Source organism: Onychomys torridus, unplaced genomic scaffold (genome assembly GCF_903995425.1).
Source record: "Onychomys torridus unplaced genomic scaffold, mOncTor1.1, whole genome shotgun sequence".
Classification (NCBI taxonomy): domain Eukaryota; kingdom Metazoa; phylum Chordata; class Mammalia; order Rodentia; family Cricetidae; genus Onychomys; species Onychomys torridus.
In genome coordinates, this window is record NW_023414046.1 from 166,065 (window position 1) to 183,673 (window position 17,609).

At 38.8% G+C, this 17,609-nt stretch overlaps 1 protein-coding gene and 1 pseudogene across 1 annotated transcript; both read left to right on the forward strand.

Annotated features, from left to right (window-relative positions):
- Positions 1–7,095: 7,095 nt before the first annotated feature.
- On the forward strand, positions 7,096–8,073 carry LOC118576625 (vomeronasal type-1 receptor 4-like). Its single transcript, XM_036176818.1, has one exon. It carries the CDS (start codon positions 7,126–7,128, stop codon positions 8,071–8,073), a length of 948 nt encoding a protein of 315 aa, XP_036032711.1. The 5' UTR covers positions 7,096–7,125.
- Positions 8,074–13,059: 4,986 nt separating this feature from the next.
- Positions 13,060–13,937, forward strand: LOC118576613 (annotated as a pseudogene).
- Positions 13,938–17,609: the final 3,672 nt, after the last annotated feature.

Genomic DNA, 17,609 nt, shown 5'->3' on the forward strand with positions numbered 1-17,609 from the left:
TTAGAAATTCTTTAAGCTATATATAAAAAGAAACCTGTGAGCTTCTCCCAGGGTCACCCAGCATTTTGCCTTGTGTCAGATGTGCTGTCCCTGCTCACTGGTACACGTACTCTTGAGATAACAAACACTCTCACTAATTAATTACATATGTGGATGGTGGTCTTTTGTGGGGCTTCTCCAGGACCCTAACACCCTGCTAAATATGGCACCTAAAATGTTCAATAAAAGTTTCCCACAATAAACAGAGACACCCCACCACCAACAACAACAAAAACAAAAAGTGTTAAGGTCTCCAAAGAAGACAGCTGGAACACTGTGCCAAGGACTCTACCCAGACTATGGTAACACTAACCACTGGGAAAAACTGCCCCATGCTTCCCATGCCACTAGGAACATTTACAAACTGTGGACACTTCTGGATTGTCTGTGGTACTTTGTCTCATTAAAGTAAGGTCAATTTTTACAAAATCTTCCTGTATAGAAAATATTCGCACTCCTGAGTCTGGCCAGACAAAGGACTGCTGCTCTGTGGAACAACTAAAGATCAAATGCTGCCCTTTTCTGACCTCTGAAGACTGACTACTGCTACTGTAATGAACCACATAAGTCTCAACGACTGTCTAAATAAGTCACTGTAATTTAATTAATACAAAAACCATTTAAATTATACTTTCTTCTTAAATTTATCCCACTCAGATCCCTAAGGACATTGATGACCAACTGCAGCCTTAACAACAGCAAACCCCAGCTGCCTGGTCAGTCCATTTCATATGTACAATTTGCCTTGCTGACAGGCTTCACACTAACAAAGAAGAGTTTCTAAAGGTTATGACGAACAGACAAGTAAGTTATATAAGTCAATGAAATAGATGCTACCAGTTAAGACAATATGCATGACCCTGAGAGAAGCTTGCAGCTCCTTTTATAACTAAAGGAATTTGAAAAGCAGTGAGGTACTTCTATCTATAGTAGGCTTATACTAGTGGCAATTATACTAATACTGGGATGTCTGCCACACATACAATCAAATAGTAGTTGGTTTTCCCAAAACCCTTCAACCATTATTGTACAAATGGGAATAGCTTACCTGTCAGGTAGATATCAGAGTTTTTAAGGTTTGTAGCTGAGAAACACCATGGATAACTTTTTCCACTCAGCAATCTACATAAAATCTTCTAGCACCATGAATTCTCTCCTGCAGGAAGGAGTATTCTAGACCAATCCCAACTTTATTTTCCTATCACAAAATCACAGTATGTGGTGTCTATAGCAATTATCATGTAAATCTCATGGTCCAACAGGAGCAATGGCAACGTTGTATTGATGGCGTTCCTAAGGCCTTCCTGACAAACAATAAAGAGTTTTCCAAATCTTAGCCAATGCATATATAATTTAAATGTGGTATATATGGCTAAAATATTTCAATGCAGCCATGAAGAATAAAGGAAAGTTATGGAATCTGCAGATAAATGAATAGAACCTAGTAGAACATTTATATTGAATGTGATAATGAAGGTACAGAAATGCAAAAGCCACACACAATCTCTCATAGGTTAGTCATAACTTCAAGGCCCTACTGTCCTGTGTTGAACTTGTAGTTCACATAGATGCCTGAGTCGTAGAATGACAGCACTGGGAAAGGGGTGCTTTAAAAGATGGTTAGTAGAACATCATAGATACTCTGAAATCACAGACAGGAAAAATTAACCTCTGTGGAAAGGTGGAAGTGGTGGTCGATGGGAGAAATGAGAGTACAAGAAGGCAAGAAGGAGTGTCCATTTGAAGCAGGTTGCATAAGCATCTAATGACCTTCTAAAAACAATTTAAATCAGAATCAGGACAATCTGCAGGGCTGCCAAAACATTTCACTTTCATAAAGTCCTTGCATTTGCTTGTATCATGAAGATTTTCCCCAGATTTCTCCTCTGAACTTTTAGAATGCCATGGCTTCCAGTTGGATGCTTGATCTGTGTTGATTTGACTTTTGAATAGGTCAAGATTGTAGTAAAACAGGCTGCCTTTACTCCTGTGTGCATTTGAAAATCAAGTGACTGTATTTGTGGAGACTGATGTCTGAGTCCTCTATTTTTTTAATTACATTCCATGTAAATTTTTGATATATCATTAGTTTTTATCTATGGCTCTGAAGTTCAACTTAATTAGGTACAGTGATTATTGTAACATACTCTGAAAACATTACCATTGATTTAAAAATTCTCACCTGTCTCATTAATGCTTTGTCTTGGAGCCACACTTTATGTCCAATGCCTTGCTCATTCTATGCCTAAGAACATTTCTCAGTATGATCAGTGCTGTGGCATGACATAACAAGCATATGTGAAGAAATAAATTTCTTCAGTAGTGTAACAATTGGGTAACAAAATAAAATAGAAAGTAACAGGAATGTATATCTCGCTATACAACAGTTGCACTAGCAGCTTCTATCTGCAAGGATGTACCTATGACTCTGAAGTGAAATGTGTGTATTAAAATATCTATTTAACAGCCAACATGGTAAATGTCAGATGTTCTCAACTCTTAGTATGTAGTGTGTACACACCTCACACCTTCAGCACCCTGGCTCATAGATCTGTGCTTAAGAACGTGGAATCATTCTCCACATTAAGGGAAGCCATGAGAGTATTACAACTATGTGTGTGAAACATCTTCTGGCTCTATTTCTTCTTACTTTTCCCTCTAGTTTTGTAGGTGCTGACACAGACACTTATGACCACTGGTACACACTTTCCCATAACATCACAGCCTAGAATCTGCAGGATGAAAATGCTCATTATGGTTCAGCAATAAAGGTGATTTCTACCAAGCATGGGTTTCTTTAGTTCTATCCCATGGACCAACTTAGTATGAGAATAGACATGACTCTTGACTGGACAGAATTCTCTCCAGGATGGACAATAAACTGTCAGCTGAAATAAACATTTCTTCCCTATTTTTCGTTTGCTTTTTCATTGTAACAAACAAAAGCAAACTATGACAAAAGACCACTCTGTCCTTTTGATCAGGTCTTAAATGTACTGAAAAAAGGACATTGCTGGCCCGGCGGTGGTGGCACATGCCTTTAATCCCAGCACTTGGGAGGCAGAGCCAGACAGATCTTTGTGAGTTCGAGGCCAGCCTGAACTACAGAGCAAGATCCAGGAAAGGTGCAAAGCTACACAGAGAAATGCTGTCTCAAAAAAAAAAAGAAAAAGAAAAAAAAGGATGTCTTTTAGTCTATCAATTATTTTTATTGGGATACATGTGTTCCTGTGGTAGATCCAGTTTGTTATCTCAAACCTCTTTGAGAAAGATCCCCTTATTGGCCTTATACTCATTTTTTAAGTTGTGGATTACTCCCATAACAGCCAGGCCACTATTGCAGCAGTCAGCAAAACTTCCTTGGAAATTCAGCACTGTACCATGCAGGGCACAGTGCTAGGGTAGACTACTGTATTTTCTACCCAGCATCCGTCAATGAGAGTATTTCATGGACAGTTTATGTTGATTTTTATATACACTGCATCATCAGTAAGTGGTTTTCACAGCTATAGTCTCTTATGAACTGGTCATGATGAGCAACAAGAGCAATGGCAACAGTCTTTTCTGTTTGTTTGCCTCACAGTCCTCTCAGATCAATAACTCATAGGGAAAAAGCAATGCCAGGAAATGACATTTCATTTCATACATTAATTAATTACATTTTTTTAATAACTTGTGTCATATTACATTGGGAATGTTTCAAACAACCAAACTAAAGCTATATGAAGACTGGGTTTGGAGTGGAGGAAAAGTCACCAGGAAGTTCCAGTGTCTTGCTGCCTGCCACCAGCCCTGTTGTCTGTGCTGTCCTTGACACTCCACACACATTAAGAGTGTTCCTTATGTGCGGGACACAGAGCTGACTGAGTGTGGGATGGGTTTTGATGTCCTACAAGGAAGCATTCCGTAGCCCTCTCATGACCCACACATAGCATACTTGTGAAGAGGTTCACAGGGATGAGGGGTGCATTTTATAACTAGGGAAGTAAGGTTTTCCTCCTGAAAGGTAGTCAGCCCACAGAGGTGTCAAGCCTGAAGCTCGATCCCTAATGAGCATTGTACTCTAATGAAAGGACTTTTTTTAAAGCATATTTACAGTTTTCTAATCTACATATAGTCTATAAATAGATGTGAATTTTACCAAGATGGCTAGAGATTTATTTGTTGTAAATGCTGTATAGATTGGTTTTCTGTTTGTCTGTTTGTTTTCGCATCCTCTCTTTACTTATACTGGTTTGTGTTTTTTGTTGTTGTTTTTAATGAATTTATGCTGTTTCACTGGGTATGAAAAGAACCTTCTGTGACCTGAGCTGCCCCTGCCCTGCTGTGACCACACAGTGCGTGCTGTAAGGGACATAGGAGAGCAGCATCACTTTGCATTCCCTTTGGACTCATGTACCCCTAGATAGCTGTTTCCTTCAGGGTGTGGGAGTTCTTTCATTCATTTGCTTCTTTTCCACAGTGTGGAAAGCCTACAGCTCAGAAAGACTTTAGTCTCCCAGTTGATTTGAGATACTCCCTGCTGCTCAGGGCTGTGTACATCCTGCCAAGCTGCGTTTATTCTGTACTGTGTACAATAAAGAAGTTTGCTTTCCTTTAAAAAATAATAAAAATATATAAAAATAAATAAATTTAAAAATTAATAACTCATGTCTTATGGAAGCAGAACTGTTCATCCATACAGGTAACTCTCTTCAAAATCCTATTTCTTTCCCTTCAGGTACTAATGACAAATGAAGTTGATGAATGATATTTTCACACAAAATCCCATCTGCAAATTGGCTCCAGTTGTAAAAGCAACATGAACAAATTATTTTAGACAACTTACATTTATTCAGTAAACACTACTGTGAATTTGCAGCATTCAGTTATTTTATGGTGCTCTTTGAAAATATAAAAAAATGTATATTTGTCATTGAATTTCTATTCTATATATTATGATAGCACCCACTGAGATGAGGAAGGGAAATGAGATTTTTGTGCAGAACACCTCAGACAATCAAGAAATACAATGCACATACAAAGCACAGTTAAAGATCTCAGACAGATAATAAACACCTCCTCATATCTGAAAGTGAGGTCCTGTGACCTCTAGGAAACAGAGCAGATAACAACTTCTCTGAACTCACAATATTCCCTTAAGAGCAAACAGCAGGAAATTGCAATTCTTCTTTGCTAATGGTCACCTGGGGAGAAAAGTTCGGAGCAAAGTTCTTGTCTGCTCAAGCCTGCAATGTCCATTGCTATTTCAAGTAAAATAATAATTGCAGGTCTGAGGGGAGGTGAGGTCACAGAATCACAGACTATATCTCAGGCACTGGCTGCCTTCCCTCCAGCTGACCTCCTCCAGGTCTTGGCGGCCATGGAGCTGCAATCAGCATGCTGGGAAGAGATAGGATGCTGAGAGTGTAGCAGACTACAACCTGAGATCAGAGAAGAAAAGAAAATGTGCAAGTCTTGGTAAGTGATCACAGGAGACATCAGGAGACCACCTGGATGATGGTAAGGACCCAGAAGACACAGGGAACACCTCAGAAATGGATCATGGAGAAATGAAGTGTGGGGTCCTAGAAGCACTTCATCCTAATTCTGACTTAGCCCATTCCACACCGTCAGTGCCTGCTGTGCTCTGTCACACTGGAAAAGAAGTCTGGTGCTTATGGGGTCTCAAAATGTCTCTGTAAGGAAGCAGGGTTTCCATTTTGAGGAGATTTAAGTAGGGCGCCTGATAAAGGAGTGTCACTGTGGTTATTAGCACTACTTAGCTTTTTGGGAAATTTATATCTATGAATATTATTCTCCTTGGTTCTCTTATGCACAGTGGTAAGTGTGGACAATGATGGACCTGGTCATGAACTCTACAGATGATTCATTCACAGGGTATTTGTGTCAGAGATTCTAAAATGGGTTGGTATAGATTTTTCTATGAAATATTTGTAAATAACTTTCATGAATGAAAACAGATAAAAAGTAAATTCTCATCACAATAAATTGCTAGTGATAATCATTTGTAATTCCAGCTAATGAGCATAATACATTTTCAGCACTTCTAGTGATACAACTCTTATAACTTCATGATTATAATTTGAAGCAGAACATGTTTCATAAAACAGTGCGATCCTGCCTGCAATTGCGTGTAAATGTAGGTCTCATTTGCACAAAACATTTTCTCTGCCTCTGAGTGAGGGTGCAATTAATGGAAACATTATTCTTAATGGTTTGAAAATACCCAAATTAATAAAACGCCAGTATTTTTGTGGTAGATGTAATTAGAGGAATTTAAATGAAGGCAGTTATAAATATTATTGCTTCATTCCCTTAACTATTGGGATCAAATCTTTTCTCACATATTTTAAAACATTCTCTTCAAATACACAATTAATTATGCTTTCACAGGACATAAAACTGGGAAGACTAAACACATAGCTGGATTCTATGGAATATCCTATACTCACTCCCAAATTTTTCTCTGAATCTAAAATATTCTAAACATTAACATTTATTAACATAGTAATTACACTTCCAACTTTGTCCATGTTTGAAGTTTTCACCTCTTTACATTTCATGTTACAATTATAGACCTAATTTATAAAACTTAACTCTTGTGTCATTAGTCTCAAAATCACTTCATTTGGTTGTCAATACAGAGATTAGCTGTAATCTTAAATTAATAACAATTTTGTTGTCATCTTACATTTTACATGGATTCATGCTTGTTTTCCAAAGTTAAATGTATGTCATTTGGTTATTGGCCAAATTTTTCAATGAGTCATGACTGTGTTTCAGGCATGAGCCAGGCCACTGGACATATTTTGTTCCTGTCCTGTTGAGATATTGTTGATATGGTTGCCTCCTTGCACATTCCAAAGAGTATGAATCTAAAAACATTGAAGCATGTTGTGTCCCATTCCATTGCCTTCATGTATGACATTCATGTCAAAGTGGTAGATGCCCTACAAGTTGAACATATCTTGTGGAGTCATCCAGAATAGATAATCACTATCCTGTGTCCCATGACACAGTGCATGTGTTCCCAGCCTCATCTTTTCATGCAGAATCCTCAATCTGAGTTCAGAAACTGGCAGCATGGCAGCCAGTGAGCTGTCTGTAAGAGTAGTCATCTTGTCTCTGACTACTATTGGATTTCTGGGGAATTTCTTGCTTGTCTACCACTATCTGTTTCTTTACCTAGCAAGGCACAGGTTAAGGTCTACAGACTGGGTTCTGATGCACCTGATTGTAGCCAACATCTTAACTGTCCTTTTTAAAGGAGTGCCACACACAATGGCTGCTTTTGGATTGACAGACTTCCTCAATGATATTGGATGCAAATTGGTTTCCTCTTTTCACAGAATAAGTAGGGGTGTTTGTATTGGCAGTACCTGCTTCCTCAGTGTCTTTCAGGCCATCATCATAAGCCCCCGGGACTACAGATGTTCAGAGCTGAAAATAAATTCACACAAGTACATCCGTTACTCTGTGTACCTGAACTGGGCAATTAATTTCCTTATAATCACTGTCAATCTTATGTATGTGAGGGCAAAATCCGGAAATGATAACACAACAAATCTGAAATCTTATTTATACTGCCATTCTGTTCGTCATGACCAAACCAGTGACATTCTGTATGCAGTGTTGCTGTCAGCTCCTGATATTCTTTTTCTGGGACTCATGCTATGGGCCAGTGGCTCAATGGTCATCACACTGCACAAGCACAAGCAAAGGATGCAGCAAATGCCCAGGGCCAATATCTCCTCCAGATCCTCCCCTGAGTCCAGAGCCACTAAAACCATCCTTCTCCTGGTCATTACCTTTGTCTCCTTTTACACAATCTCTTCTGCCTGTCAATTCCTTGGGGCTCTTATGTATACTCCCAGCTCATCTCTGGTGCATGTGACTGCAATGGCCTCTCTATTTTTCCCCACTGTTTGTCCTTTTCTCCTCATGAGCAGTGACTCCTCGATATCCAGCCACTTCCTGCCCTCGAAAATGAATAGATATTTCCCCAAAGTCTCTGATCGAGAGTTAAATTGAAAGCTGCTGCCCAGTTCTTATTTGGTTATTGAGTCATTCTGAAAGAATAGTGAGCATAATGACACCCACGCCATATGACTTTTGAGGATATTGCCGATATCCTCAATGCTGTGAAACTGGGTGAGTGTTTCTATGCACACACACACACACACACACACACACACACACACACATGCACGCGCGCGTGCACATTATTTGGTGTGTAATTATTTTGCACAAGCATATGAATGGGTTTATTTTAATTCTGCTCATTATAAATCAAGGTATATATTTAGATGATGGTGTAATATAAGTAAATTATAAAAGATAATGAAAAATTAGGTAAACTTTAAGTTTCATATTAAAGTAATTGTTGAAAAACACAATAACCCCTTTGTGTTATGCTTTCTGGATCTTGGGTGATTGGCCCTGAAATAAACAAAACAATGGTTTAATTGAACTCCATACTTACATCTTACTTGTTTTCCTGCTCTGCTGCATTCTTTGCTTCTCATCATTGTTTTAAAATGAAAGGTGAAAATTCACCCTGCATTTACTTTCCCTTTGTGAGTGTGACATTGTATCTTTCTTCCCTTGTCACATCCTCAATATAAAGCAGATATATACCTTTAACATCATTCAGTGCACAAGTGGCCCACGCAAGGCTAAAAGAAATTTTCCACTTTGGATACAGCTCTGCTTACATTTCCCAAATGGAAACTCATGTGATTATGTTCAAGCCTGCCTCTTGAGTCCCCTCCTAAATCAACCTTAAACAGGAGACAGTGTGAACTCACTGCACAGATCCTCTGAACCTGTTTTCAGTTCACATACAGGATGTGTTTCTGTGTGTATAACTTGTATTTGACATTTACAATTTCTTGTGATTTACATTATTTGTTTCTATGTTTCTAAACACTGGTGATAGAAATTACCTCTGTGAATATTAAAGAATCAACATGGACTTTGATTTCTCCAGTGATGGAGGGATGGAGCAGCAGTTAAGAATGTGCACTACTCTCACAGAGTTAAAGTCTCCATCCACTAGCTCACTCCTGCCTGTAACTCCAGATCAAGGCATGCCATGTTATCTTCTGGAATCCCCAGGCACTGTACACATGTGTACAAAATTTAATAGCAATGAAAATAAATCTTAAAAACACTTGGCTTTTTTGATCCACATGCACTGTGGTTTGGACACATTCTCACTATCTCCCCAGACACCATGTATTGGAGGCTTTGTCCCCTCTAGGAAGATGTTATGCTGGAGGAAACAGAACATGTTCCAGCTCCATCTCACCACCTGTCTTTCCATGTGAGTTCTTCTGAACCATGTTCAAACCCTGAATGATTGCTTCTGCTTTGATGCCCTCACTGTAACTGTGCAGATTCACCAGTGTACATGTACACATTCAGATCTATGATATAAATAATTTTCTTTTCTTCAGGAATAACCCAGGCTTATACATTTCATTCTGGAGAGAAAGGAGGTTAAATCAATATGTATATATTTCAACACAAAGTATCAGGTACGGGAACTGACATTTTGATTTTCCAGCATGTTTTGGTGGTAGCTAAATAAACAATTTCTGTGTAAAAATGAATGCTCATCCTTGTTGGTTCACAAGTATTTCTGTATAAGCTTCAGAATATATATCAACAGTTTCCACAGATGGTTCTCAAAATCCTTACTCAGTAAATGCTTTCTTTTTAACAAAATCTATCATTCATGAATTTTGATTGGTTGCAAATACATTTGTGTTATAATACCTTTGCCTAGAAAAAAATCATCCTGACTGAGATAACCCAGACTCAAAAGGACAAACATGGTATGTACTCACTCATAGGAGGATACTAGATGTAAAACAAAGATGACTAGACTGCTACACAACTCCAGGGAAGCTACCTAGAAAACAGGAACCTAGGAAAGACACAGGGGTCATCCAATGACAGAGAAACAGATGAGATCTACATGAAGAACCTGGACAACAGTGGGAGTAATGAAGGGCAAGGTTTGAGGGAAAGAGAACTTAGGGGAGCAGGAGATCCCAGCTGGATCAAGAACAGAAAGGGAGAAAGAGGAATAACAGACCATGATAAATGAAGGCCACATGAGAACAGGAATAGGCAGAGTGCTGGAGAGGTCCCCTGAAATCCACAATGATACATCCTCTGTAGACTGCTGGCAGTGGTCAAGAGAAAGCCTGATCTGACTTAGTCTGGTGAACAGATGGCCAAACACCCTAACAGTAGTGCTGGAACTCTCATCCAATAACTGATGGAAGTGGATGCAGAGATCCTCAGCCAGGCCCCAGGTGGAGCTCCAGGTGTCCAATACTTGAGAAAGAGGAGGGACTATAAGAGCGTGAATTCTTGAGCCCCAGATAGGAAAAAGCACAGGGACAAATAGCCAAGCAAATGGAAGCACATGAATTATGAACCAAAGGCTGTGGAGCCCTCAGCTAGATCAGGCCCTCTGGATAAGTAAGACAATTGAATAGCTTGAACTGTTTGGGAGACATCCAGGCTGTGGGACCGGGACCTGTCCTTAGTGCATGAGCTGGCTGTTTGGAACCTTGTCCTTATACAAGGACACTTTACTCAGCCTGGAAGAAGGGGACTGGACCTGCCTATACTGAATCCACCAGGTTTAAATGAATCCCCAGGGGAGTCTTGGCCCTGGAGGATATGGGAATGGAGGGGAGGGGATGGAGGGAAGGTGGGAGTGGGTCCGGGAGAGGGGAGGACAGGGGAACCCATGGCTGATGCATAAAATTAAAACACAAATATAATGATAATAATAATAATTTTTTAAAAAAGAAACAAAAAATTTCTTTCTTAATTTTTTTCATAGAAGACCAATATTGTCTCTCTGCCATAAAAAGCTGTCTATCTATCTGTCTATCTATATACTATAATTTGACATTTTGAATCACAGACATACAGTATTCCAAATCTAGGTAATGTAAAAAGAAACCAAACATCACTTAAGCTTATGTATTTCAAATAACTGCACCATAGTCCAACTGTAGACTTTAGAATTATTGACATCTTCAGTACTGAAAATAATTCTGTGGTTTTATTTTTCTGTAAAAAAAAACTTAAAAGAATAAATAATATTTTGGAATGTTCAGAAATAAATATTTAAGACCAGTATTGAAGTCTTATTTCTAAATCAGTTATATCTTATAGCTACGATTCTGGGAATTCATCCTACTAATGAGCTGATTCTACAGTTTCCCCAGGTGTGCTTCAGAGAGTGGGAGGAAGGTAAGGGAACCATGGAATCCCATGCAGAAAGCATATCTGCATGCAGAGTAATTGAGTAGAAAATATCAAACTGTCACAGGAGGCCATTGATGGAAACAGGAACTGCTTCTACCCTGAAAGTCATGTAGTCTGATACTATGAGGAGGCAGCTTCCCTCCTAAATCATACTCAGAAAAATAAGCACAAAAATAAGCACCACTGTTTAATAATTCAAACACTGCCAGTCAGATGTGGACCATTGTGTTTACACATATGTTCTTTCTTAATTCTCCCTTTAGTTAGAAATTATATGCTGGACTAATTTGCTACTTGAGGATACAATAATGTGAAGGAAAAAATTGAAAGTTTATTTAGCTATTACAATACAGCTGTGAATCTAAAGCTTTTCTAAGGAATGCTATATTTTATTTATTTGTTTTTTAACAGTACAAATCTAAAAGTGGATATTTATTCCCTTTATTTTTAATGTGTGCCTGTAATGCTGTAAAACTGTAAAACTGTAGATATAGACAATTGTAAGCTACCATTTGTGCTGAGAATTGAACTTGGGTCCTTTAAAAGAGGAGTCAGTGCTCCTAGCTACTGTGCCATCTGTCCAGCCCCAAATACTTCAAGGTTTACAAAGCACAAAATCTTGATTCTGACAAATGGTAATGTGTACACATCACACTGGAGTTGGGTGGTGTGCAAACCTTACTTCCCTGCTCAGAGACCACTTGCTCAGGTACCAATTAGCACTGTGGTGTGCCACCAGATCCATAGTCATACTGTATGTGCCACACACATTTGCTTTGGGCTTCTTTTTCCTTCCTGAAATTAAAGCAAGGTATGTGAATATGAGTGGTTTCCATTAGGCTGTAATTGTGTTTGCTTTTCTAACATAATTTTTGTTTTTGTTTTTGTTTTTGTTTTTCAAGACAGGGTTTCTCTGTGTAGCTTTGCACCTTTCCTGGAACTCACTTTGGAGACCAGGCTGGCCTCGAACTCACAAAGATCCACCTGCCTCTGCCTCCCAAGTGCTGGGATTAAAGGCGTGCACCACCAACACCCGGCCTAACGTAAATATTAATAAACCATTAGGCAGCTATCTGAAAAGTGGGCTGTTTTGCACTGATGTATATTATTTCTCCTGAGAATGGTTCCTGCAGAGCTATAGTTCCTGTTGTACATTAAAATACCCAGTGTTCACTAGAAATAAATATTTCCTCATGTAAGGATAAGCTACACACATGGAAATTTCACTACAAAAATGCAATGACGGTAATTTGAAAAGATAAAAATGTGTAAGTATCAAACCTAAGTATGAGGCTGTTCATTTTAACAACTGACTTGAATGATTTTTCAGGTAGTTGTGGATCCCAGTAGCCTAACTGTCGACTTTGTAGACTTTAAAAGTCCTCACCTTATCATTAGCCAAGCTTGAATTTACAAATAATTGACTCAGATGAGATTATCTCACTTTTCCTCATCTGTGTAACTGGAACCAGAGCAGAGGCTTCTACACAGACTGTGAATATTGACTAAATTGTTTACACTATCTTCAAAACTAGAGATTGGACATTATATCCTCTCTTACCTTATAATGCTGTTTTTTGATTCCCAATTTTATAAAAAAAAATTAAGGAAGCATTTTGCATTAGTCCTATTATGGATATAGAATGTAGTATATAGCATAGTGCATACAGCCAATGCCTCATCCTCCCAAGCCATGATTCTGAAACCACAAGAGTTGACATCATGGGAGCCAGTGACATGGTTATAGGAGTGATTTTTTTATCACAGACTTCGATTGGAGTCTTGGGCAACTCCTTCCTAGTCTACAACTACCTGCTGCTTTACTTCTCTGGGATCAGGTTAAGGTTCACAGACTGGATCCTGCAGCACTTGATTGTAGCCAACTTCTTAACTCTCCTGTGTAAAGGTGTACCGCAGACAATGGCAGCTTTTGGTTTGAAAGACTTCCTTAATGATTTTGAGTGCAAACTGATCTTCTATCTTCACAGAGTAGGGAGGGGTGTGACCCTAACCAGCACCTGCTTCTTGAGTGTCTTCCAGGCCATTATCATCAGTCCATCGGGTTCCAGGTGGTCACGGCTTAAAGTCAAATCTCCCAGTTACATTGCTGCTGCTGTGTACATGAGTTGGATCCTGGACCTCATAGTAAATGTTAGTTTTCCTATGTACATTACCACAAGATTGAATCGTAGGAATACAAGTCTTAAAGACTTTGAATACTGTTCTTCTATTTGTCATGACAAAGCCTTTGGCACTTTCTCTGCAGTATTACTCACAAGTCCTGATGTTTTTTTGTTTTTTTTTTCATGTTGCTGATGCTTTGGTCCAGCAGCTCCATGGTTTTCATCCTCTACAGACACAAGCAGAGATTGAAGCACATTCATAGAAGCAACGTCTCCCTCAGGTTCTCCCCTGAATCCAGAGCCACAAAGACCATTCTGCTCTTGGAGAGCACCTTTGTCTGCTTTTACACCCTTTCTTGCCTCTTACAAATTAATTTGTCTCTTCTGTATAATCCAGGTTCTTTCCTGGTAAGCATGGCTTTAGTAGTTGCTGCATGTTTCCCAACTGTGAGTCCCTTTCTACTGATCAATCATTAACTCTGTGAGTCTCCACTTTATTTTGCCTGTGCAGAGAATACAATATTCTAACCATATCAGTAACATCAAAATTATGTGTTTTTGAATAATGTATACATTTTATTCAATCATGTATACACATTCAATCATGTCATAAAAGCAGGTGGTGTGCATTCATGAACTAACATGTATACACACAATTTGTGAACCTATTATAAATTATATACATTCATATTCTATATTATATTGTGACATGAAAATGTTAATCAATTTATATAAATTATGAATTTGTCATAGTTTGTAAAACAGTGGTTTGATTTACAATCTATTTTTTTACATTTATCTTACCTTTTTTTACAGCAACAGATTAAGATTCATTGGACAGTTTTTCCTTAGCCACTATATAAATGAAGATAGTCAAATAGCATTTCATTATCCTCATGCTCTGAACAGAAAATTTTTAGAAACTTGATGGAATTTGATTATTAAAGGACAGTCTGCATGTGATAGTAATAACTCCAGAACTGAGGAAGGTTTTAGCAGGCAATCGTATGCTCTTATGGATATTTGCATAATACTTTTTCTGTGTTGACTTCTGTAAATCCTTGGTTTATTGGAGCCAACATTTCTCCAGATTTACTGCAGTACAATTGAAAAATGAAATTTCTTTTTAGATTATATGTGGTGAAAACTTCCTATATGCATGTGTGTATTTATATGTGTGTATATAAAATGAAAAATTGATTACCATCATCAAATCCTGTGGCATATAGTGCTGTGTAGTTTTGTGTCAATAACACAGCTAGATTGATTTGGAAAAAGAGAACCTCAACTGAATAAATGACCACACCAGATTGTCCTATGAACAGCCAATTTTTAAGGCATTTTCTTAACTAGTGTTTGACATGGAAGGGCTCTGAGGGTGTCTGAGAAAGCAGCCTATGGACTGTGAGGACGACGCCAGACCAGAAACCTCCACAGCTGATGAGATAAAGGAGAAATCTCTTCCAAGACTTAACATTCATTCTGGATTCTGGATTTTGGCACCTATTGTTGTGGCCTATTATGTTGATTTCTTTAAAACCTTTAGAGAAAATTTTCACACTAATAGCTGTTTTTTTTTTGGCAGAGCCCTATTGTTTGTCAGCCTGTCCATTGCCTTTTATTGCATAGTCTATCTGGAATGGTACCAGGGGATTAAAGAGTATGATGTCAAGTATCCCATGCTGGTGCCCATCACAACTGCAACTTTCATCGCAGCAGGGATCTGCTTCAACCTGGCTCTGTGGAATGTGTGGTCATTCTTCACTCCCTTGCTGCTGTTCACTTAGTTTATGGGGGTCCTCAGATAAGTTCCAGACTTAAGAACATGAGCATTTAAGGTGAACAAAGCGTCCAGCTCGTGCCACTGACATGAAGGAGATGCCTAGCATGCACTGGTGCCTAAGTGAGTGGTTTCCATGGAAACTGACTTTCAACACCTGCCGTTGAAATCTGAATAAACGATCTTTCTCTTGGGTGTTCGCAAACAAGTGATTGTCAGCAGTTTGTGTTAGAGGGAACCGAGGAGTGTCAATCTGTCAGAGTGTGGAGATCCTGGCTCTCCGTCACAGGAGTACAATGTGCTGGCAGTTTCCAGAAGCCGAGGGTTAGCTGCCATTGAGTAAGTGACTGGATGCACATACGTTGTCACCTTTGGTAGTCACTGGATAGCTCATATTTGTCACAGCTTTTTAGGGAGGGGACCAAACGGAAGCATTTTACTGTTTCCTGCTACTTTGGATTTCATCACTATGTTAGTTATTGGGTTTTTGGCATTTTTTAACATATGCACTTTTAATAATGCTTAAGTATGTATGATTTTTTCTGTAACACCAATGAAATATTTTTATAACTTTAAGAAAAATTTAAAAAAGAAAAAAGAAAGAAAGCAGCCTAAGCAGGACAGGGGAAGGAAGCCTGTAACCAGATTCCACCTGTGGCATCTGCTTCAGTCCTCCTTAAGGTTCCTGCCTTGAGCTCCTGCCTTTCCTTCTCTTGAGATAGATTGTTGCTTGGAAATATAAGAGAAACATAAATATTTCCTCGCCAAATAGCTTTCTCTTGCGGTGTTTTATCAAAGCAATACAAACTCTAAAACCCATATCTCTATGACCAATTTCTTGAGAAGAGGACTTCTAAGATCTGTGTTAACACCTTCCACGTACAAGAACATTAAGTGTAGTCACTACTGTATACTTTAGAGCCTCGGACCTGCATGTCTTTGTGAGTTTCAGAGAACCTGAAGCTCATGAGTCCAGCTAGACTGGATGGTCAGCCAGGGCCAGAGATCCTCCTGTCTCTACCTTTGCTATTACAGGTGCCTGAAGCTTCATTTACATTCCTGTAGTTGCTGGAGGTGGAACTCAGGAGTACATGTTTCCACAGTAAGAATTTTGGCACCTTAGCCATCTCTCCAGACCTAGAACTGATTCATTTTATTGCTGAAAATTTGTATATCTTAACAAACATTTCCTCGTTTCTCTTACTCCTCTGTTCTGGATTTTCTGCTCTTCTACTGGGATTCTATAAATTAAGCTTTCATAGATTCTATATGTAACTAAAAATGTCTCACTGCATTTGTTCATCTTAATTCACATGGTGCCCATCAGGTCCATCTGTCTTATTGCAGATAACAGGACATTTATTCAGAGTTTTATACATAATATTCACCTGCATGTGTGTGAAAAGTTACAACTAATGGACTTGTCTCATATAAACTCTGACAATTGTATTCTACCTTAAGACACTGCAATTCCTTTGTTGGAAGAGAGAAAAGGATAAAGGAGGGGTAAGCTGTGCACATATGGAGCCTCTGACCAATGAGGATTGGTCCATGGCCAAGGGACTCCAAGACATTATGAGAAATCCCTTAGGATGAATGGGAGGGTTCAAAACACCTCATTTCTACTCCCATACCCAGAAACCACTCAAACTTGACCATCACCTATAAACAAGATTTATACAATTATTTGAGAACTTCCACCTTGGTTGAGATGAGTGTGAGTAATATGGGATGTAAACCTTGCCCTGGAATCTGAGGTTTTTGGGAATTTTAGATCCTGCAGTGTGATGGAAATTCACCACTGAACTTCCAGTCTCCTCAAAGGTGTTCTCTCTTCCTTGTGAGATACTCCCAAAATGATAACCCAGAGATATAGAAAGAAAGTACCCGTCAGTCATTTTCTTGATGTCACTTCATTTAGCAGACTGAGAATCCAGCTCCCAGAACTGCTACCCAGAGTTACTCAGAGAAAGACTTCTCAAGAGCAGGGATAGACAGATTTCTGATCTAGAGTAAGCACACGTGATCTGAGGGTCACTCTCTTTTATTCTTCTTCAGCTCTAATTCTCTTGTTAGAGTTGTCTCTATTTCTTTAGTTTCAGTTCTGTAGTTCTAAATCTTCAGTGCTAATTCTCTCTCTTCTAAACCTTAGGTTTCAATTCTGTATATTCTAAACCTTTGGTTCCAATTCTCTCTATTATAAACCTTTGGTTCCAATGCTCTCTAGTTCCAGTTCTCTTTAGTTCCAATCTTCTCTCACACTTCTCCCAAGCTGCTGCTGCTTCTTCTTCTTCTTCTTCTTCTTCTTCTTCTTCTTCTTCTTCTTCTTCTTCTTCTTCTTCTTCTCCTTCTCCTCCTCCTCCTCCTCC

Excerpts from the sequence above, each read along its gene's own strand:
- LOC118576625 (XM_036176818.1), top strand. The coding sequence starts at position 7,126 with ATGGCAGCCAGTGAGCTGTCTGTAAGAGTAGTCATCTTGTCTCTGACT.